Raw genomic sequence first — 24,090 nt, forward strand, 5'->3', positions numbered from 1 at the left:
ACAAAGAAATTGCTTTAAGAATCATTAATATGAGAAATCTATAGTAACAATAAATTTGTAAAATTTACCAATATCATTAAAATAGTGCATAGAATATTTGTAATGAGAGAGACTGATCAGAGGCATTAATGAGAAGCTCATTATACTGTGCACACTCACCACAAATATATTCTCTCATATCTAGGCCAAAATTTACAGCTTACAGCTTATCTTAGTGAGCTGAGCTCGTGATGTAGAACTATGCAAGGGACTCTGGCCTCAATGACGTAGTTCTATGTGACAGCCACTTAGTATGCACGTAAGTATGAGTGAAGCAACATACCTGAGAGAAGAAAGTGCTTGGTGCACACTGAGTCCTCTATCACTGGCCAGTAGTGTGAGCTGCAACACACTCACCATAGTCACTAATGCTGTCATAACTACAACCAACACCAATAACCCCCACAAATGTCTGAAACATTAAATTAATTATATGTCAACCTTCAGCAGAGATAAAAAAAAAATAAATATGGTATAATAGAATGACAGTAATATTACTATGTAGTAATTATATACACTTCTATAAAAATTTTGACTGTTGAAAAGTTTCTTAGCTCTATATAAGCATTCAACATATTATACTTCAAATCTTATATTCTTAAAATAAATTAAAGTAAACCACACACTACTTTCTTTTTTTAACATGCTGGCCGTTTCCCACCAAGGCAGGGTAACCCGAAAAAAACACTTTCAAAATTATTCACTATCACTGTTGTGCCAGAAACATGCAGATACAACAGTTCAGATGTCCCTCCAAACAGCAAATATCTCTAACCCCTCCTTTACACACTACTTATCCTCTATTAATAATATACAATAATGACATTTTAAAGTGATCGTTCAAAATTGTAGAAAATAAAACCCTGCATAATTTATAATAGTTATGCACATATTTATGAATGCTGCATTTGTCATCCAATTATTTAGCCTCAAGACTCACTGACCGTCTGAGTGTGAACCTGAAGGATCCCCTGGAGGAGAAGTTCATGAGGAGGCCAACACCAAGGCCAAGTGAGAGCAGTACATGAGCCAGAGCAGCACACCAAACCTGCAACACAAACAATTGCAAGCATTTCATTGGAGTGGACATATCATAACCCATTTGTAATTAATCTACAAATTGGACATTAAAAGAAGATGAAATTTCACTCCATCCTGAACCATTATTACGTCATGATTTATGATGGTCCAGGAGGGAAACGTTATTGTTTCATTTTCAAGTTTTGGATTACTTGTGAATCACTGCAGTCAATGTACTGTTCATATATTCTTTATTACAACTTATTTGATAAAACTACTTCTACTCACAGTGTGCTGTTTCAAGTTTTTTCTTAAATCAGAAATATTATTAAACAGAAGTTGGCAACATTCACTTATTATTTTTATTATCACACTGGCCGATTCCCACCAAGGCAGGGTGGCCCGAAAAAGAAAAACTTTCACCATCATTCACTCCATCACTGTCTTGCCAGAAGGGTGCTTTACACTACAGTTTTTAAACTGCAACATTAACACCCCTCCTTCAGAGTGCAGGCACTGTACTTCCCATCTCCAGGACTCAAGTCCGGCCTGCCGGTTTCCCTGAATCCCTTCATAAATGTTACTTTGCTCACACTCCAACAGCACGTCAAGTATTAAAAACCATTTGTCTCCATTCACTCCTATCAAACACGCTCACGCATGCCTGCTGGAAGTCCAAGCCCCTCGCACACAAAACCTCCTTTACCCCCTCCCTCCAACCCTTCCTAGGCCGACCCCTACCCCGCCTTCCTTCCACTACAGACTGATACACTCTTGAAGTTATTCTGTTTCGCTCCATTCTCTCTACATGTCCGAACCACCTCAACAACCCTTCCTCAGCCCTCTGGACAACAGTTTTGGTAATCCCGCACCTCCTCCTAACTTCCAAACTACGAATTCTCTGCATTATATTCACACCACACATTGCCCTCAGACATGACATCTCCACTGCCTCCAGCCTTCTCCTCGCTGCAACATTCATCACCCATGCTTCACACCCATATAAGAGCGTTGGTAAAACTATACTCTCATACATTCCCCTCTTTGCCTCCAAGGACAAAGTTCTCTGTCTCCACAGACTCCTAAGTGCACCACTCACTCTTTTTCCCTCATCAATTCTATGATTCACCTCATCTTTCATAGACCCATCCGCTGACACGTCCACTCCCAAATATCTGAATACGTTCACCTCCTCCATACTCTCTCCCTCCAATCTGATATTCAATCATTCATCACCTAATCTTTTTGTTATCCTCATAACCTTACTCTTTCCTGTATTCACCTTTAATTTTCTTCTTTTGCACACCCTACCAAATTCATCCACCAATCTCTGCAGCTTCTTTTCAGAATCTCCCAAGAGCACAGTGTCATCAGCAAAGAGCAGCTGTGACAACTCCCACCCTGTGTGTGATTCTTTATCTTTTAACTCCACGCCTCTTGCCAAGACCCTCGCATTTACTTCTCTTACAACCCCATCTATAAATATGTTAAACAACCACGGTGACATCACACATCCTTGTCTAAGGCCTACTTTTACTGGGAAAAAATTTCCCTCTTTTCTACATACTCTAACTTGAGCCTCACTATCCTCGTAAAAACTCTTCACTGCTTTCAGTAACCTACCTCCTACACCATACACTTGCAACATCTGCCACATTGCCCCCCTATCCACCCTGTCATACGCCTTTTCCAAATCCATAAATGCCACAAAGACCTCTTTAGCCTTATCTAAATACTGTTCACTTATATGTTTCACTGTAAACACCTGGTCCACACACCCCCTACCTTTCCTAAAGCCTCCTTGTTCATCTGCTATCCTATTCTCCGTCTTACTCTTAATTCTTTCAATTATAACTCTACCATACACTTTACCAGGTATACTCAACAGACTTATCCCCCTATAATTTTTGCACTCTCTTTTATCCCCTTTGCCTTTATACAAAGGAACTATGCATGCTCTCTGCCAATCCCTAGGTACCTTACCCTCTTCCATACATTTATTAAATAATTGCACCAACCACTCCAAAACTATATCCCCACCTGCTTTTAACATTTCTATCTTTATCCCATCAATCCCGGCTGCCTTACCCCCTTTCATTTTACCTACTGCCTCACGAACTTCCCCCACACTCACAACTGGCTCTTCCTCACTCCTACAAGATGTTATTCCTCCTTGCCCTATACACGAAATCACAGCTTCCCTATCTTCATCAACATTTAACAATTCCTCAAAATATTCCCTCCATCTTCCCAATACCTCTAACTCTCCATTTAATAATTCTCCTCTCCTATTTTTAACTGACAAATCCATTTGTTCTCTAGGCTTCCTTAACTTGTTAATCTCACTCCAAAACTTTTTCTTATTTTCAACAAAATTTGTTGATAACAGCTCACCCACTCTCTCATTTGCTCTCTTTTTACATTGCTTCACCACTCTCTTAACCTCTCTCTTTTTCTCCATATACTCTTCCCTCCTTGCATCACTTCTACTTTGTAAAAACTTCTCATATGCTAACTTTTTCTCCCTTACTACTCTCTTTACATCATCATTCCACCAATCGCTCCTCTTCCCTCCTGCACCCACTTTCCTGTAACCACAAACTTTTGCTGAACACTCTAACACTACATTTTTAAACCTACCCCATTCCTCTTCGACCCCATTGCCTATGCTCTCATTAGCCCATCTATCCTCCAATAGCTGTTTATATCTTACCCTAACTGCCTCCTCTTTTAGTTTATAAACCTTCACCTCTCTCTTCCCTGATGCTTCTATTCTCCTTGTATCCCATCTACCTTTTACTCTCAGTGTAGCTACAACTAGAAAGTGATCTGATATATCTGTGGCCCCTCGATAAACATGTACATCCTGAAGTCTACTCAACAGTCTTTTATCTACCAATACATAATCCAACAAACTACTGTCATTTCGCCCTACATCATATCGTGTATACTTATTTATCCTCTTTTTCTTAAAATATGTATTACCTATAACTAAACCCCTTTCTATACAAAGTTCAATCAAAGGGCTCCCATTATCATTTACACCTGGCACCCCAAACTTACCTACCACACCCTCTCTAAAAGTTTCTCCTACTTTAGCATTCAGGTCCCCTACCACAATTACTCTCTCACTTGGTTCAAAGGCTCCTATACATTCACTTAACATCTCCCAAAATCTCTCTCTCTCCTCTGCATTCCTCTCTTCTCCAGGTGCATACACGCTTATTATGACCCACTTCTCGCATCCAACCTTTACTTTAATCCACATAATTCTCGAATTTACACATTCATATTCTCTTTTCTCCTTCCATAACTGATCATTTAACATTACTGCTACCCCTTCCTTTGCTCTAACTCTCTCAGATACTCCAGATTTAATCCCATTTATTTCCCCCCACTGAAACTCTCCTACCCCCTTCAGTTTTGTTTCGCTTAGAGCCAGGACATCCAACTTCTTTTCATTCATAACATCAGCAATCATCTGTTTCTTGTCATCCGCACTACATCCACGCACATTTAAACAACCCAGTTTTATAAAGTTTTTCTTCTTCTCTTTTTTAGTAAATGTATACAGGAGAAGGGGTTACTAGCCCATTGCTCCCGGCATTTTAGTCGCCTCATACGACACGCATGGCTTACGGAGGAAAGATTCTTTTCCACTTCCCCATGGACAATAGAAGAAATAAAAAAGAACAAGAGCTATTTAGAATAAGGAGAAAAACCTAGATGTATGTATATATATATATGCATGTGCGTGTCTGTGAAGTGTGACCAAAGTGTAAGTAGGAGTAGCAAGATATCCCTGTTATCTAGCGTGTTTATGAGACAGAAAAAGAAAACCAGCAATCCTACCATCATGCAAAACAGTTACAGGTTTTTGTTTCACAGTCATCTGGCAGGACGGTAGTACTTCCCTGGGTGGTTGCTGTCTACCAACCTACTACCTTATAGTATTGAATTCAACAATAAAAAGACAAACATGGTGATAGTTGACAAATTAAATAATTGATATAAAATTATGGAATACATGTATATGTTTATTATTCACTAACAATTAAGGGAATAAAATTAAGTAAAATTCTTCATCTATACTGCTACAAGGCAACCTATTATAAGAGCAAGTCTCCATGGGGAAGTGGAACAGAATTCTTCCTCCGTAAGCCCCTTGCCAGAAGCAAGGGGCTAGTAACCCCTTCTGTATATTACTAAATGTAAAAGGAGAAACTTTCGTTTTTCCTTTTGGGCTACCCTGCCTCGGTGGGATATGGCCGGTGTGTTGAAAGAAAGAAAGAGCAAGTACAGCTAGGTAACACACTGCTAGGTGCAGCATGCATCTCGCACTTAACAGAGAAAGATCAAATCTCTACCATGTCTTGTATGTACATTACTTCCAATAATCATACTCTATAATAATATACTTATTATTGTCATGACATCTCCTAAGTGTAAAATTAAATAATTTTAATACATGTTTCAGGTGAAGCTACTGTTTGACTGGCAAGAGGAGGAGGCTGACCCGTGGCTGCAGCAGTGTGTTGCCTTGAGGGATGAGGAAGGGGTGGGCCAGCTCCCACAAGCTTGCAATATCTCTTCTATACATCTCTGTTAGGCCAATGCCAAGTTGCAAACTCAACCCTGAAAGGATATTATCAATCAAATATCTAAGTGATAAAATCATATTATAAATTAATTACCTCTTAGAAACTGTCCATCTGACAATTCATAGATTATATATATGTACTGCAATAAATATTGATGATACAGTAATATATTATTTTTATCACCTGCTTCTTCTGATATTAGGAAAGGTAGGGGTGCATAGACCAAGTGTTTGCAGTGAAAAATATAGGTGAACAATATTTAGATAAGGGTAAAGAGCTTTTTCTGGCATTTATGGATTTGGAAAAGGCATATGATAGGGTGGATAGGGGGCAATGTGGCAGATGTTGCAAATGTATGGAATAGGAGGTATGTTATTGAAAGCGGTGAAAAGTTTTTACGAGGACAGTGAGGCTCAGGTTAAAGTATATAGGCGAGAGGGAGATTATTTCCCAGTAAAAGTAGGCCTTAGACAGGGATGTGTGATGTCACCATGGTTGTTCAATTGTTCAATCTTCAACAAGAATGGTATACAATACCGACAAGATGAAATTGAGACATGTGCAACATCTGGGTATCTTTATTGTAGACGTTTCACCATCCAGTGGCTTTGTCAATGCAAATTCCAGGACATGGCTTGAAGACGGGAGAACTGTGTACAGAAGATGAGGTAATCAGAATCTCAACAGTCTACCTAGTTGGGTTATTGAGGCTAGGACTTTGGGTAGTTTCAAATTTAGGTTGGATAAGTACATGAGTGGGAGGGGTTGGATTTGAGTGGGACTTTCACATCAAAGCTTATTTCTTGGGTAGCATTGAAAATTGGGTTGGGCAAATGTTTTGTTAGTGGGATGAATTGTGAAGGACCTGCCTAGTATGGGCCAACAGGCCTCCTGCAGTGCTCCTCCTTTCTTATGTTCTTATGTTGATGGAGTAGTAAGAGAAGTGAATGCTCGGGTGTTGGCAAGAGGTATGGGGTTAAAAGATAAAGAATCTAACAAAGTGGGAGTTGTCACAGTTGCTCTTTGCTGATGACACTGTGCTTTTGGGAGATTCTGAAGGGAAGTTGTAGAGGATGGTTAATGAGTTTGGTAGGTTATGTAAAAGAAGGAAGTTAAAAGTGAATATCAGAAAGAGTTAGGTGACGAGGATAATAAAAGAATTAGGTAACGGAAGATTGGATATCAGATTGGAGGGAGAGAGTATGAAGGAGGTGAATGTGTTCAGATATTTGGGAGTGGACGTGTCAGCAGATTGGTCTATGAAGGATGAGGTGAATTAGAGAACTGATGAGGGGAAAAAGGTGAGTGGTGCACTGAGGAGTCTGTGGAGACAAAGAACTTTATCCATGAAAGCAAAGAGAGGATTGTATGAGAGTATAGTTATACCAATGCTCTTGTATGGGTGTGAGGCATGGGTTGTGAATGTTTCAACAAGGAGAAAGCTGGGGGCAGTATAGATGTCATGTCTGACGGCAATGTGTGGTGTAAATAATTTAATGCAGAGAATCTGTAGTTTGGAAATTAGGAGGAGGTGTGGGATTACCAAAACTATTATCCAGAGGGCTGAGGAGGAGTTTCTGAGATGGTTTGGACATGTAGAGAGGGTGGAACGAAATAGAATGACTTCGAGAGTACGTATATAAATCTGTGGAGGGAAGGCGGGGTAGGGGTCGGCCTAGGAAAGGTTGGAGGGAGGGGGTAAACGACGTTTTGCGTGTAAGGGGACTGGACTTCCAGCAAGTGTGCGAGAGCATGTTACGAAGGTGCGAATGGAAACAAATGGTTTTTAGGATTTGACATGCTGTTTAAGTGTAAGGTAACATTTATGAAGGGATTCAGGGAAACTGGCAGGCCGGACTTGATTCCTGGAGATGGGAATTACAGTGCTAGCACTCTGAAGGAGGGGTGTTAATGTTGCAGTTTTATAACTGTAGTGTAAGCATGCCTCTGGCAAGACAGTGATGGAGTGATGATAAAGTTTTTCTTTTTTTGGGCCACCCTGCCTTCATGGGAAACAGCCAATGTGTTAGAAAAAAAAATTATGTTAATATGGCATCCTCAAGGATAATAAGACACTCTTAGTGATTTTTAATGTGTACCTGCATGCCAGTACAGTGTAAGTTTATTTAGGGAGAGGTACACATAAGTATAATTTTCAGAGTATGTATGTATATATAAAACATGAAATAACGTTAAAACACTTGAAATTTTGGAAAGTTTCCAGACATAATGGAGAGATGTGATGCTCACGGAGAATGTAAACAAACCGGGTGGGGCGCAGTGGCCTTATTAGAAAGTCAGGTGGGGGGAGTCATATAGAGGTGTTTGGTCATAATTTGAAATGTCTGTATTAGCAGAATGCTGTAAAGCAGGGCCCTATTGTATATGGCATGTTTAAACAGTATTTATATATTTAAATTCTATTTATGCATATTACTGAAAATAATTCATAATAAAATTAAAAAAAAATTAAAAGAATGATAAATTTACTTTGCTATAAAAAGAATTTTTATACAAAATGGAGCTTTGGGGTCACTGACATCTGGAAACCCTGCCTTTTACTATCTACAATGCCAGCAAAAAAAAAAAATGCTGACATTAAACAATTTTGCATACAAAATATTAATAAAAGAATAAATAAAACAAAGAATGAACACTTACGGTATTTACTTCATTCTTGTAAACTAATGCTGGCTCATTTTACCTTTAACTTTAATTACTTGTTAAATTCTTGAAGGCATACTATCAGGAGATTTTAAATAATCACTGTTCATCATTATCCAATGTCCTTCTCTTGCCAGGGCCAAAAGAGAAGTCTTCTCTTGTATACTAAGCTTACAGGGCTTCATTACAATACCATCAATGGTAACCAAAATGTAAGCCATTAAAAATCCAACTGGAAAACCCAAAATTGGAGAGAACACCACACAAACTGTAGCCTCCTACAGTAACGCGAGTATTGCCCATGGGCAATACTGAAATTCAAAGATGTCTTTTATGGTGTCAGCTTAATATTTATTTCCGGGGCAATGAATACTAGTGTGCCTCTGCTTACTGTGGTGCAGTGCTTATCTATATTTGTCTATATTCTTAAGAGAATAATAATCATCATGAAGCAATAATCATCCCTACTCTCAGACTGATATCATCATCAGTGATGATGCAGCACTCACCTATGACTGCTAATATTGCTGTGAATCCAGTGATGCCTGCTAGAGTGCGAGCCCCACACGTAGCTCTGTTGAAGATATGTAATTATATTAATACAGTGGACCCTCGCCTAACACTATTACAGTGGACCCCTGGTTCGCGATGCTATCGGTATCCGATAAATCCGGTAACCGATGCATTATATCGCAGAAAATTTGCCTCGCTTCCCGATACAAAACCCGGAATGCGATGTGGTTCGTACGAGACGTGTCCATGTGTGGCCTGAACTGCCCCGTGTGTGCCAGTGTTTACAAGCCAGCCAGTGTGCGCGCATCTAAGGATACATTCAGTACATTCCATATTATCCATATTATCACTGTTTTTGGTGCCTGTTTTTGCAAAATAAGTCACCATGGGCCCCAAGAAAGCTCCCAGTGCCAACCCTTCGAGACCAAGGGTGCTAATGACTGTTGAAATGAAGAAAGAGATAATTGCAAAGTACGAAAGTGGAGTGCGTGTGTCGGAGCTGGTCAGGTTGTATAGTAAACCCCAATCAACCATCTCTACTATAGTGAGCAAGAAAACGGCAATCAAGGAAGTTGTTCTTGCAAAAGGTGCAACTGTGATTACGAAACAGCGACTGCAAGTGTTAGAAAATGTTGAGAGACTGTTATTGGTGTGGATAAATGAAAAACAGATAGCAGGAGATAGCATTTCTCAAGCAATCATTTGTGAAAAGGCTAGGCAGTTGCAAGACGATTTGGTAAAAAAATTGCCTGCAACTAGTGGTGATGTGAGTGAATGCAAGGCCAGCAAAAGTTGGTTTGAAAGATTTAAGAATCGTAGTGGTATACATAGTGTGATTAGGCATGGTGAGGCTGCCAGTTCAGACCACAAAGCGGCTGAAAAATATGTGCATGAATTCAAGGAGTACATAGAGGCTGAAGGATTGAAACCTGAACAAGTGTTTAATTGTGACGAAACAGACCTGTTTTGGAAGAAATTACCAAGCAGGACCTACATTACTCAGGAGGAAAAGGCACTCCCAGGACATAAGCCAATGAAAGACAGGCTTACTCTGTTGATGTGTTCCAATGCTAGTGGTGATTGCAAAGTGAAGCCTTTATTGGTGTATCACTCAGAAACTCCCAGAGATGAAATGGATGAAAATCACCCTCAGACAGCTATTGCAAGCCATGCTGGTGACTATTACACTGACAATGTTGTGAACCACTTTAGGAAAGTCATAAAGGAACGAGAGGTACAGGCCTCTATGAACAGATATGTTGTGCGACAGAGGTCCAGTGACTCTCAACCTGGTCCTAGTGGCATTAAAAGGGAAGTAACCCCAGAAAAGGACTTGCTACCTCAAGTCCTAATGGAGGGGGATTCCCCTTCTAAATGCTAACACCATCCACACACTCCCCTCCTCCCATCCCATCAATCATCACCAGATCTTCATTAAAGGTAAGTGTCAATTATTCTTTCATTATTTATTGTTATTGTTGTTATTGTAATTACTATTCTATTGCATTAACTTAATATTTCATGTGGTAAAAGTTTTTTTTTTTCATACTTTTGGGTGTCTTGCACGGATTAACTTGATTTCCATTATTTCTTATGGGGAAAAATTGATTCGCTTTCCGATATTTTTGGTTTACGATGAGCTCTCAGGAACGGATTAGTATCGCGAACCAGGGGTCCACTGTAATCTGTTCCTGAGAGTTCAACGTTAGGCGAAATTATCGTTAGCCGAATTAAGTTTCCCCATAAGAAATAATGGAAATCAAATTAATCCGTTCCTGTCACCCCAAAGTATGAACAAAAAAAAATTTTTACCACATGAAATATTAATTTTAATACACACAAACTGAAGAAGACATGCACAGTTACATGACACTTACCTTCATTGAAGATCTGGTGATGATTGATGGGATTGGAGGAGGGGAGACTGTGGATGGTGTTAATGTTTAGAAGGGGAATCCCCTTCCATTAGGACTTGAGGTGTCAAGTCCTTTTCCGGGGTTACTTCCCTTCTTCCTTTAATGCCACTAGGACCAGCTTGAGAGTCACTGGACCTCTGTCGCACAACATATCTGTCCATAGAGGCCTGTACCTCCCGTTCCTTTATGACATTCCTAAAGTGTTTCACAACATTGTCAGTGTAATAGTCACCAGCACGGCTTCCAATAGCTGTGTGAGGGTGATTTTCATCAAAAAAGGTTTGCACTTTAAGCCACACTGCACACATTTCCTTAATCTTTGAAGTAGGCAACTTCTTAATTTCTCTATCCCCTCCTCCGAAGCAGTTTCCTCAGGTGTGGCCTCTTGCTGTTGAAGATGATCTAGCAGCTCATCAGTGGTTAGTTCTTCATTGTCCTCCTCCACCAACTCTTCCACATCCTCCCCACTAACATCCAACAATGCCACAATGGATTCCTCAACTGGCATAGGATTCCCAGGGTTAGCCTCAAACCCCTCAAAATCCCTTTTGTCTACACATTTTGGCCACAGTTTCTTCCAAGCAGAGTTCATGGTCCTTTAGTCACTTCCTCCCAAGCCTTACCTATAATGTTTACAGAATTGAGGATGCTAAAGTGATCTCTCCAAAACTCTCTTAGAGTCAATTGAATTTCTGAGGTCACTACAAAGCACCTTTCAAACATAGCTTTTGTGTACAGTTTCTTGAAGCTGGAAATGACCTGCTGGTCCATGGGCTTCAGGAGAGGAGTGGTATTAGGAGGCAAAAACTTGACCTTAATGAAGCTCATTTCTGCAGAAAGTTGCTATGCCACGTCTGAAGGATGACCAGGAGCATTGTCTAATACCAGGAGGCACTTAAGGTCTAATTTCTATTCAGTTAGGTAATTTTTCACAGTGGGGGCAAGTGCATGGTGTAACTAGTCATAGAGAAAGTCCTTAGTGACCCATGCCCTACTGTTTGCCCTCCACAGCACACACAAATTAGCCTTGAGGACACTGTTTTTCCTGAACACACTTTCATACTTAGCAATGATCTCTTTCTTCATATCCATAGTAATTCTCACCCTTTTTGCTGTAGGGTTGGCACTAGAAGCTTTCTTGGGGCCCATGGTGACTTATTTTGCAGGTGCAATCACTAAAAAGGCTGTGATAATATGAAATGTTCCGATTGTATGCTTGGAAGCGACCGCGGTGGCTGGCTTGTAAACACTGGCACCCACGGAACAAGTGAGGCGGGCTCAGGCCACACGTGGACGTGTCTCGAACGAATCACGTTGAGCGAGTTTTTTAGCGCTAGCCGAGGCAAAAATTTTGCATTAAAATGTATCGTTAGGCAGATTTAATGTTATGCGATGCGTTCGTTAGGCGAGGGTCCACTGTATAACTATTCCTATTGTGATGCAAATAATATTTCATGACAGAAATCATTTTTTTTTTTCAACAAACCAGCCATATCCCACCAAGGCAGGGTGGCCCCCCCCCCCAAAAAAAAATGAAAGTTTCACTTACAGAAATAAATACACTTCTAAAATACAAATAATTTCTTACCTCTATATCTGTTGCAACAATCAAGAGTTATTACTTATTCATTGTCCTTAATTTTATCTCCATATAACTTTTTTAAATTACTGTAAATATTATATATGAAATACAGTGGACCCCCAGTTCACGATACTAAACCGTCCCTGAGAGCTCATCGTAAACCAAAAATATCGGAAAGCGAATCAATTTTCCCCATAAGAAATAATGGAAATCAAATTAATCCGTGCAAGACACCCAAAAGTATGAAAAAAAAAACTTTTACCACATGAAATATTAAGTTTAATGCAATAGAATAGTAATTACAATAACAACAATAACAATAAATAACGAAAGAATAATTGACACTTACCTTTAATGAAGATCTGGTGGTGATTGATGGGATGGGAGGAGGGGAGAATGTGGATAGTGTTAGCATTTAGAAGGGGAATCCCCCTCCATTAGGACTTGAGGTAGCAAGTCCTTTTCCTGCTGTCTGTTTTTCATTTATCCACACCAATAACAGTCTCTCAACATTTTCTAACACTTGCGGTTGCTGTTTCGTAATCACAGTTGCACCTTTTGCAAGAACAGCTTCCTTGATTGCCGTTTTCTTGCTCACTATAGTAGAGATGGTTGAATGGGGTTTACTATACAACCTGACCAGCTCCGACACGCGCACTCCACTTTCATACTTTGCAATTATCTCTTTCTTCATTTCAACAGTCATTAGCACCCTTGGTCTCGAAGGCTTGGCACTGGGAGCTTTCTTGGGGCCCATGGTGACTTATTTTGCAAAAACAGGCACCAAAAACATTGATAATATGGATAATATGGAATGTACCGAATGTATCCTTAGATGCGCGCACACTGGCTGGCTTGTAAACACTGGCACACACGGGGCAGTTCAGGCCACTCATGGACACGTCTCATACGAACCACATCGCATACCGGGTTTTGTATCGGGAAGCGAGGCAAATTTTCTGCGATATAATGCATCGGTTACCGGATTTATCGGATACCGATAGCATCGCTAACCGGGGGTCCACTGTATACCTATTCTATTAACTACCTTAATGTATGTTTAATCTTAAGTCTGCCCATATGTTTTTCGTAAGTTTGAGTTTTTTCAAGTATGACAAAACTGTATATGTATAATGTAATAATGTCTATTATGGAAAATAAACCTTACTTTTAGATGAGTCATGTTAAAAGCACTGTTAAATAAATCATATATGTTGCATTATATAATTTTTTTCAACATATACTAGTATTAAATGTACAGGTATGACAATACTGCACACACAACCATCATACATCTCTCTAGTTAATTTTTTGATTAGTGATTATCTTGCAGGCCTTTTACATAGAGATAATAATGTATTAACAAACTAGAAATTGTTAATGAATTACTTCATAAGGTTTCATTATATTGTCATAAAACCGAATTATGTTATTTATTAAATTTTAATTAAAATTTTAGTGATTTCATTTGTCATTTTTTTAATTAACATTTCTTTGTTTACATACCACGATTAAAGTAGACAATCAGCCTTAAGCACATAGCATGCAGGTGTCATAACAGCACAGGTAACTGCACTTACAAAGGCAGAAAATCAAGTGATAACTGAAGTAACATTTATACAGTAAAATAAAACTGCATTACAATATACTGTATTACATACATGAGAGAGATTGCAACAGCAGCAGCTGCCATGGTTGCAGGCAGTGGCCAAGCAAAGGTCAACTTTACACCTGACTGCCACTCATCTGGCAGCTCGTACACACATGATCTGTTAAAGAAATCAATAAATCAAATATCAAACTTTTCATTAACAAATGAATCTTGTTACTGCACACAACACAATTACCTGACAGCCTTGCATAAGTCAACTTCATTTACTTATTAAATCTCAATACTGAAATAATTAGCCACTACAAAAGAGGTCTTTTCATGAGTCTTCCTACATGACTGCTAATTAAAATTTGACCATTTTTTTTTTTTTTTTCAACAAGTCAGCCGTCTCCCACCGAGGCAGGGTGACCCAAAAAAGAAAGAAAATCCCCAAAAAGAAAATACTTTCATCATCATTCAAAACTTTCACCACACTCACACATTATCACTGCTTTTGCAGAGGTGCTCAGAATACAACAGCTTAGAAGCATATACGTATAAAGATACACAACATATCCCTCCAAACTGCCAATATCCCAAGCCCCTCCTTTAAGTGCAGGCATTGTACTTCCCATTTCCAGGACTCAAGTCCGACTATATGAACATAACCGGTTTCCCTGAATCCCTTCACTAAATATTACCCTGCTCACACTCCAACAGATCGTCAGGTCCCAAGTATCATTCGTCTCCATTCACTCCTATCTAACACGCTTCCTGGAAGTCCAAGCCCCTCGCCCACAAAACCTCCTTTACCCCCTCTTTCCAACCCTTTCGAGGATGACCCCTACCCCTCCTTCCTTCCCCTATAGATTTATATGCTTTCCATGTCATTCTACTTTGATCCATTCTCTCTAAATGATCAAACCACTTCAACAACCCCTCTTCTGCCCTCTGACTAATGCTTTTATTAACTCCACACCTTCTCCTAATTTCCACACTCCGAATTTTCTGCATAATATTTACACCACACATTGCCCTTAGACAGGACATCTCCACTGCCTCCAACCGTCTCCTCGCTGCTGCATTTACCACCCAAGCTTCACATCCATATAAGAGTGTTGGTACTACTATACTTTCATACATTCCCTTCTTTGCCTCCATAGATAACGTTTTTTGACTCCACATATACCTCAACGCACCACTCACCTTTTTTCCCTCCTCAATTCTATGATTAACCTCATCCTTCATAAATCCATCCGCCGACACGTCAACTCCCAAGTATCTGAAAACATTCACTTCTTCCATACTCCTCCTCCCCAATTTGATATCCAATTTTTCTTTATCTAAATCATTTGATACCCTCATCACCTTACTCTTTTTCTATGTTCACTTTCAACTTTCTACCTTTACACACATTCTCAAACTCATCCACTAACCTTTGCAATTTTTCTTTAGAATCTCCCATAAGCACAGTATCATCAGCAAAAAGTAACTGTGTCAATTCCCATTTTGAATTTGATTCCCCATAATTTAATCCCACCCCTCTCCCAAACACCCTAGCATTTACTTCTTTTACAACCCCATCTATAAATATATTAAACAACCATGGTGACATTACACATCCCTGTGTAAGACCTACTTTTACCGGGAAGTATTCTCCCTCTCTTCTACACACCCTAACCTGAGCCTCACTATCCTCATAAAAGCTCTTTACAGCATTTAGTAACTTACCACCTATTCCATATACTTGCAACATCTGCCACATTGCTCCTCTATCCACTCTATCATATGCCTTTTCTAAATCCATAAATGCAATAAAAACTTCCCTACCTTTATTTAAATATATTATTTATTTTTTTATTATCACACTGGCCGATTCCCACCAAGGCAGGGTGGCCCGAAAAAGAAAAACTTTCACCATCATTCACTCCATCACTGTCTTGCCAGAAGGGTGCTTTACACTACAGTTTTTAAACTGCAACATTAACACCCCTTCTTCAGAGTGCAGGCACTGCACTTCCCATCTCCAGGACTCAAGTCCGGCCTGCCGGTTTCCCTGAACCCCTTCATAAATGTTACTTTGCTCACACTCCAACAGCACGTCAAGTATTAAAAACCATTTGTCTCCATTCACTCCTATGAAACACGCTCACGCATGCCTGCTGGAAGTCCAAGCCCCTCGCACACAAAACCTCCTTTACCCCCTCTCTCCAACCTTTCCTAGGCTGACCCCTACCCCGCCTTCCTTCCACTACAGACTGATACACTCTTGAAGTCATTCTGTTTCGCTCCATTCTCTCTACATGTCCGAACCACCTCAACAGCCCTTCCTCAGCCCTCTGGACAACAGTTTTGGTAATCCCGCACCTCCTCCTAACTTCCAAACTACGAATTCTCTGCATTATATTCCCACAACACATTGCCCTCAGACATGACATCTCCACTGCCTCCAGCCTTCTCCTCGCTGCAACATTCATCACCCATGCTTCACACCCATATAAGAGCGTTGGTAAAACTATACTCTCATACATTCCCCTCTTTGCCTCCAAGGACAGAGTACTTTGTCTCCACAGACTCCTAAGTGCACCACTCACCCTTTTCCCCTCATCAATTCTATGATTCACCTCATCTTTCATAGACCCATCCGCAGACACGTCCACTCCCAAATATCTGAATACATTCACCTCCTCCATACTCTCTTCCTCCAATCTGATATTCAATCTTTCATCACCTAATCTTTTTGTTATCCTCATAACCTTACTCTTTCCTGTATTCACCTTTAATTTTCTTCTTTTGCACACCCTACCAAATTCATCCACCAATCTCTGCAACTTCTCTTCAGAATCTCCCAAGAGCACAGTGTCATCAGCAAAGAGCAGCTGTGACAACTCCCACTTTGTGTGTGATTCTTTATCTTTTAACTCCACGCCTCTTGCCAAGACCCTTGCATTTACTTCTCTTACAACCCCATCTATAAATATATTAAACAACCACGATGACATCACACATCCTTGTCTAAGGCCTACTTTTACTGGGAAATAATTTCCCTCTTTCCTACATACTCTAACTTGAGCCTCACTATCCTCGTAAAAACTCTTCACTGCTTTCAGTAACCTACCTCCTACACCATACACTTGCAACATCTGCCACATTGCCCCCCTATCCACCCTGTCATACGCCTTTTCCAAATCCATAAATGCCACAAAGACCTCTTTAGCCTTATCTAAATACTGTTCACTTATATGTTTCACTATAAACACCTGGTCCACACACCCCCTACCTTTCCTAAAGCCTCCTTGTTCATCTGCTATCCTATTCTCCGTCTTACTCTTAATTCTTTCAATAATAACTCTACCATACACTTTACCAGGTATACTCAGCAGACTTATCCCCCTATAATTTTTGCACTCTCTTTTATCCCCTTTGCCTTTATACAAAGGAACTATGCATGCTCTCTGCCAATCCCTAGGTACCTTACCCTCTTCCATACATTTATTAAATAATTGCACCAACCACTCCAAAACTATATCCCCACCTGCTTTTAACATTTCTATCTTTATCCCATCAATCCCGGCTGCCTTACCCCCTTTCATTTTACCTACTGCCTCACGAACTTCCCACACACTCACAACTGGCTCTTCCTCACTTCTACATGATGTTATTCCTCCTTGCCCTATACACGAAATCACAGCTTCCCTATCTTCATCAACATTTAACAATTCCTCAAAATATTCCCTCCATCTTCCCAATACCTCTAACTCTCCATTTAATAACTCTCCTCTCCTATTTTTAACTGACAAATCCATTTGTTCTCTAGGCTTTCTTAACTTGTTAATCTCACTCCAAAACTTTTTCTTATTTTCAACAAAATTTGTTGATAACATCTCACCCACTCTCTAAATACTGTTCACATATATGCTTCAATGTAAACACTTGATCTACACATCCCCTACCCACTCTGAAGCCTCCCTGCTCATCTGCAATCCTACATTCTGTCTTACCTCTCATTCTTTCAATTATAACCCTATCGTATACTTTTCCTGGTATACTCAGTAAACTTATTCCTCTATAATTTTTACAATCTCTTTTGTCCCCTTTCCCTTTATATAAAGGGACTATACATGCTCTCCGCCAATCCCTAGGTACCTTCCCCTCTGTCATACATTTATTAAACAAAAGTACCAACCACTCAACACTATATCCCCCCCTGCTTTTAACATTCCTGTCATGATCCCATCAGTTCCAGCTGCTTTACCCCCTTTCATTCTACGGAATGCCTCATGTACCTCCACCACATTTACATTCTGCTCTTCTTCACTCCTAAAAGATGGTATACCTCCCTGGCCAGTGCATGAAATTACTGCCTCCCTTTCTTCCTCAACATTTAAAAGTTCCTCAAAATATTCTCGCCATCTACCTAATACCTCCCTCTCCCCATCTACTAACTCCCCTACTCTGTTTTTAACTGACAAATCCATACTTTCCCTAGGCTTTCTTAACTTGTTTAACTCACTCCAAAATTTTTTCTTATTTTCATTAAAATTTCTTGACAGTGCCTCTCTCACTCTTTCATCTGCTCTCCTTTTGCACTCTCTCACCACTCTCTTCACCTTTCTTTTACTCTCCATATAGTCTGCTCTTCTTATAACACTTCTGCTTTGTAAAAACCTCTCGTAAGCTACCTTTTTCTCTTTTATCACACCTTTTACTTCATCATTCCACCAATCACTCCTCTTTCCTCCTGCCCCCACCCTCCTATAACCACAAACTTCTGCCCCACATTCTAATACTGCATTTTTAAAACTATTCCAACCCTCTTCAACCCCCCCACTACTCATCTTTGCACTAGCCCACCTTTCTGCCAATAGTCGCTTATATCTCGCCCGAACTTCCTCCTCCCTTAGTTTATACACTTTCACCTCCCTCTTACTTGTTGTTGCCACCTTCCTCTTTCCCCATCTACCTCTTACTCTAACTGTAGCTACAACTAAATAATGATCCGATATATCAGTTGCCCCTCTATAAACATGTACATCCTGGAGCCTACCCATCAACCTTTTATCCACCAATACATAATCTAACAAACTACTTTCATTACGTGCTACATCATACCTTGTATATTTATTTATCCTCTTTTTCATAAAATATGTATTACTTATTACCAAATTTCTTTCTACACATAGCTCAATTAAAGGCTCCCCATTTACATTTACCCCTGGCATCCCAAATTTACCTACTACTCCCTCTATAACATTTTTACCCACTTTAGCATTGAAATCCCCAACCACCATTACTCTCACACTTGATTCAAAACTCCCCACGCATTCACTCAACATTTCCCAGAATCTCTCTCTCTCCTCTACACTTCTCTCTTCTCCAGGTGCATACACGCTTACTATAACCCACTTTTCACATCCAATCTTTATTTTACTCCACATAATCCTTGAATTTATACATTTGTAGTCCCTCTTTTCCTGCCATAGCTTATCCTTCAACATTATTGCTACTCCTTGTTTAGCTCTAACTCTATTTGAAACCCCTGACCTAATCCCATTTATTCCTCTCCCACCCCCTTCAGCTTTGTTTCACTTAAAGCCAGGACATCCAGTTTCTTCTCATTCATAACATCCACAATCATCTCTTTCTTATCATTTGCACAACATCCATGCACATTCAGACTTCCCACTTTGACAATTTTCTTCTTCTTATTCTTTTTAGTAATCTTTACAGGAAAAGGGGTTACTAGCCCATTGTTCCCGGCATTTTAGTTGACTTTTACAACACGCATGGCTTACGGAGGAAAGATTCTTATTCCACTTCCCCATGGATATAAAAGGAAAAGTAATAAGACCAAGAACTATTAAGATAAAATCAAAGAAAACTCAGATGAGTGTGTATAAATAAACATGTACATGTATGTGTAGTGTGACCTAAGTGTAAGTAGAAGTAGCAAGACATGCCTGTAATCTTGCATATTTATGAGACAGACAAAAGACACCAGCAATCCTACCATCATGTAAAACAATTACAGGCTTTCGTTTTACACTCACTTGGCAGGACGGTTGTACCTCCTTGGGTGGTTGCTATCTACCAACCTACTACCTTATGTACCATATGTACAGTATAAGTGAATGACATTCTTTGAAAATTGCCTCTTATATTGTCTGAGACATATATTGCCTCTCCTCACTAAGCAACAGAGTTCCAGTCCTAAGACCTCATCGGTAAATGAGAAGTGAGAAGCATACTATAATGGGTGTGGGTTTGTGTCAACCATCTTTGTTATTTTAATGTCACCTTTGCACCATTTACAGAATTTCTGGTATATTTTTAAATGTTTATACAGTACCTAGGTAGTAGGTTGGTAGACAACAACCACCATCACTGCGCGTCCTCGTTCGTCGGACACAATCTCTCCTCCTGCGCTTCTTGCGGAGCCCAGGTTGGAGCATCTCCCTTCAGTGGGTTCCTGCCCATGTTGGAATCTGGGGTAATGAAGTGGCAGATCAGGCGGCCTCCCTCGCGCACACACTTCATACTGTTACCCCTCTTGCCCTGGGCCACAGTGATTTCACAAGGGCTGTTTGGAAGGGAATCCGTCATCAGTGGCAAGAGGGCCTTGCACATTCCCTCTCTTCTTCGGCGTTGGGCTCTGTCCGAACTTTTAATGGCCCCTGCCCTTGGGCTCGCCATCCCAACCGCTCGGTGGACGTTGCACTGACTCGCCTTCGAGTCGGGCACTCGCGATTGGCAGCTCATCTATATCGCCTTCGGATGACGGACTCTCTGTACTGCCCGTGGTGTCCCCTCACAGCCTGAGATGGTGGAACACTTCCTGCTGTGGTGCCCATATTATCACTCTGCACAGACTATTCTCCGTGCGGCCTTGCGCACACTTGGGGTGCACACTTTCACTCTACCTGTCCTGCTCAACAGGGAGGGGTTTCGATCTCTGGACCGTCAGGAGATATTGGCTTGTACCTGCTCCTTCCTGCTGGCTTCAGGGCGTATCAGAGACATGATACATAGTTATTAGTCAAGACATTCTTCCACTTTGGTCGATATTCCCTCTCCTAGCACTGGACGGCCGGGCTCGATACGGCGTATGCTGTCAGTGGCCCTGAAACCCAACAGAAGAAGAAGGAGAAAGACAGCAACTACCCAGGGAGGTACTACCGTCCTGCCAAGTGAGTGTAAAACTGAAGCCTGTAATTGTTTTACATTATGGTAGAATTGCTGGCGTCTTTTTTTTTTTTCTGTCTCATACACATGCAAGATTTCAGGTACGTCTTGCTACTTCTACTTACACTTAGGTCACACTACACATACATGTACAAGCATATACATGTATATACACCCCCCTTTGGGTTTTCTTCTATTTTCTTTCTAGTTCTTGTTCTTGTTTATTTCCTCTTACCTCCATGGGGAAGTGGAACAGAATTCTTCCTCCGTAAGCCATGCGTGTTGTAAGAGGCGACTAAAATGCCGGGAGCAAGGGGCTAGTAACCCCTTCTCCTGTCTATATTACTAAATGTAAAAGGAGAAACTTTCGTTTTTCCTTTTGGGCCACCCCGCCTCAGTGGGATACGGCCGGTGTGTTGAAAGAAGTTTATACAGTAGTATAGTACTGTATATAGTAATAAACAGAACTGAGGAAATCAGCTCTAATATGCACTATTTGGGTATGCATACTGGTCAGAGAGCCCGTCGTAAGTCCAAGTCATTGATAAATGAGTACAACGCTAAGTGAGGAGAGGCTGTAAGAACAAAAATTATTTGAATTACTCTAACTCTGGCATTCTTTCTGCAATATTCATGTAATATTATCTGACTTTTATTCAAATCCCCCCATCTTTCATGAACCTTATTTTCCCCAAGTATGCAGGTTTTTATATGGCTGTGGGTATCAAACACTCCTGTGAAGAACTTGTCTTTGAGACAACAGGGTCCCTATTCACATCCTACCCTAGCCACCTATAACAAAACAAAGGAGATTCAGAATATCTGTTATGGTCCAAACCTTAGAAATGTACTAACTGGTTTTTAATATATACTTGTTAAAAATATCAATTATGACAGTAATACTGTACTATACATCATGCAATTACGTATGACTCGAACCTGTGATAGTCAAGTGCCCAGTCTCCGGCATTAGTGTAGTTGCTGATAGTGTTGCTACACACAGGTGACACCATCTTCTGAAACAAAGATGATAAATGACAGAACAGATATATTTTGTGATTGATGGGAGTAAAAACAAAATGAAATGCTGTAACAAGAGAAATAACAGGAGTGCCATTATTATGTACATTGCTTCCCTTGGCAATTTCTGTATACAGTAATGATATATGATGCAACAGCTATATTTCTTGACAATACAACAAAAAAAAGTGAAACGAATCTTATACATCCTTGTACTGACAAATGTCTAAGCAGATATAAACCGTAACTACATACGTACTGTTATGAGGCCATGCTGTTCCAAATGAGTGCGTTTTTATACAAAATATACAAGAGAATATCAGTAATGATTATCTTAATCTCAGCAAACAGGTGAATAGGCGAGTACATTCCCAAACTAAAAATACATAATTAAAAAATACCATAATGAAAAAATACAAAAATGGAAATACCTGACTGCTTTCAGTTGTTATTTTTTCACAGAGGTATTATTCATACCTGCTGTCATGCATTTTATAGATTTCTGCCATACTGTGAATAATACATATCACACTCAATTTTCATACTACAATTTTTTCTAAAATCATGTTTATGACACTTGAAAAATTATATACGCGTATACAGTATGACAACAATTTCAAAATACTGCAGGAAATTCTTTGATATCAAAATTAATCTTAACTCAGCAGTTGTTTGTTAAAATGAATTGCACAAGATGTAACTGTGAAGTTATACTTCAATATCTAATTTAGTGTAATAACACAAGAGAGGTAATCATGGTCACTAAATTTTTGTGGTTTCATTAATAATACAGTATTCAAGTTTTTATATTTTCACAATAAAGTCATTCAGTACTCTTGTTAATAAAAAATATATATACACATACACATTCCTACCCACTAACACTCAAGTCAGCACTCACAAACTTAAATTAATCCTCAAAAGCTAAAACCAGTCCCACTAACAAGTGCACTAGAAACTATAATCACACAAAATCTGATTACATAAGACTAGCAAAACTAACCTGTAGTAGTGCTGGGTTAATCCATAGCAATATGTAATGGATTATGGGAGCCACATAACCCAACACTACCACGGCCCAGTAGAAACACACCACAACTGTCGACCATCCAACACCTAAAAGTACCAACATCACAATCCGTTACAATTCAGTAATTTTATTTCAGTTAGAGCAATCAAAAATAAAGTCCATATCTCAATATTAGTAAGTTACAATTGAGAAATTTAACATGACAGTATCCACATTGATTTACCTTTGTGAGGTCATCTAATAGTGAATACTACTACTACTACAAATTAAGATTTAAGTGATCCAAGTGAAAGATACTCTATGCTGTATGACATTTCTGTACTAAATGAATATGAGACATTGAAAACAGAGAGAACTAAAGATAACTCACTTCCTTTTTGGTCTCTTAGAAGTTTAATGCCAAATACAAGACACCCAAGGTTTCATACCACTCACCTCTTGCTATGGGAATTAGTCGCCAGACTGCAAGGGCTGCTGAGCTGCTGAACTGTGAAAGACAAGCCTCCAGGTAAGCTATGGGAGCTGCTATCACAAACAGGACTGCACACCATGCTGCCAGAAAGCTTCCTACAAACAAAAATAAGTTTTTACATACTGTAATATATTACAGTATGTACTGTTGTTATTTATACCAGTATACGAATTACTGTTACATCAATTAATAAAATTCCTGAGAAATAAACAGCAATAGTAACAGAGAAACCAGTTAGCCAGACTTGATTTTTGGAGGTTAAAAGTACAGTGCCTACACCCTGAAGGATGGGTAGGGTTGTTGCAGTTCAGTCATTTGGTACGTGATGCTATGCACTCCAGGAAAGACTGGCAAAGAATGTAAAATTCATCACATAGTTAACGAAAACGTTAGCTTGTACACCGTACCATAATAATGTTACATATTATGAGTAATTTATGAGATATTAAAAATATGTGAA

General features: G+C 39.7%; 1 protein-coding gene and 1 long non-coding RNA gene across 8 annotated transcripts in view; one reads left to right on the forward strand and one right to left on the reverse strand.

Annotated features, from left to right (window-relative positions):
• The window catches only part of LOC138854754 (uncharacterized), a 47,642-nt gene extending 41,972 nt beyond the window's left edge, over positions 1 to 5,670 (forward strand). Inside the window, exon 3 of the long non-coding RNA XR_011393925.1 lies at positions 5,537 to 5,670. This is a non-coding gene — a long non-coding RNA (uncharacterized lncRNA). The remainder of the gene's footprint in view (positions 1 to 5,536) is intronic.
• The window catches only part of LOC128697918 (sodium-dependent nutrient amino acid transporter 1), a 155,789-nt gene that overhangs the window by 13,018 nt on the left and 118,681 nt on the right, over positions 1 to 24,090 (reverse strand). For 4 of the 7 annotated variants that reach the window (XM_070099589.1, XM_070099592.1, XM_070099593.1 and 1 more), the window contains 9 exons: positions 23,594 to 23,725; positions 23,132 to 23,244; positions 22,388 to 22,402; positions 22,048 to 22,121; positions 13,997 to 14,104; positions 8,834 to 8,898; positions 5,576 to 5,694; positions 984 to 1,087; positions 323 to 451 (listed from right to left, as the gene is read on the reverse strand). In XM_070099589.1, the coding sequence (XP_069955690.1) occupies positions 323 to 451; positions 984 to 1,087; positions 5,576 to 5,694; positions 8,834 to 8,898; positions 13,997 to 14,104; positions 22,048 to 22,121; positions 22,388 to 22,402; positions 23,132 to 23,244; positions 23,594 to 23,725 (859 nt within the window). Of the gene's footprint in view, positions 1 to 322; positions 452 to 983; positions 1,088 to 5,575; positions 5,695 to 8,833; positions 8,899 to 13,996; positions 14,105 to 22,047; positions 22,125 to 22,387; positions 22,403 to 23,131; positions 23,245 to 23,593; positions 23,726 to 24,090 lie in introns of all 7 variants that reach the window. The other 3 variants (XM_070099594.1, XM_070099591.1, XM_070099590.1) reach the window with 2 other exon arrangements.

This window comes from Cherax quadricarinatus, chromosome 68, assembly GCF_038502225.1.
Source record: "Cherax quadricarinatus isolate ZL_2023a chromosome 68, ASM3850222v1, whole genome shotgun sequence".
NCBI lineage: Eukaryota > Metazoa > Arthropoda > Malacostraca > Decapoda > Parastacidae > Cherax > Cherax quadricarinatus.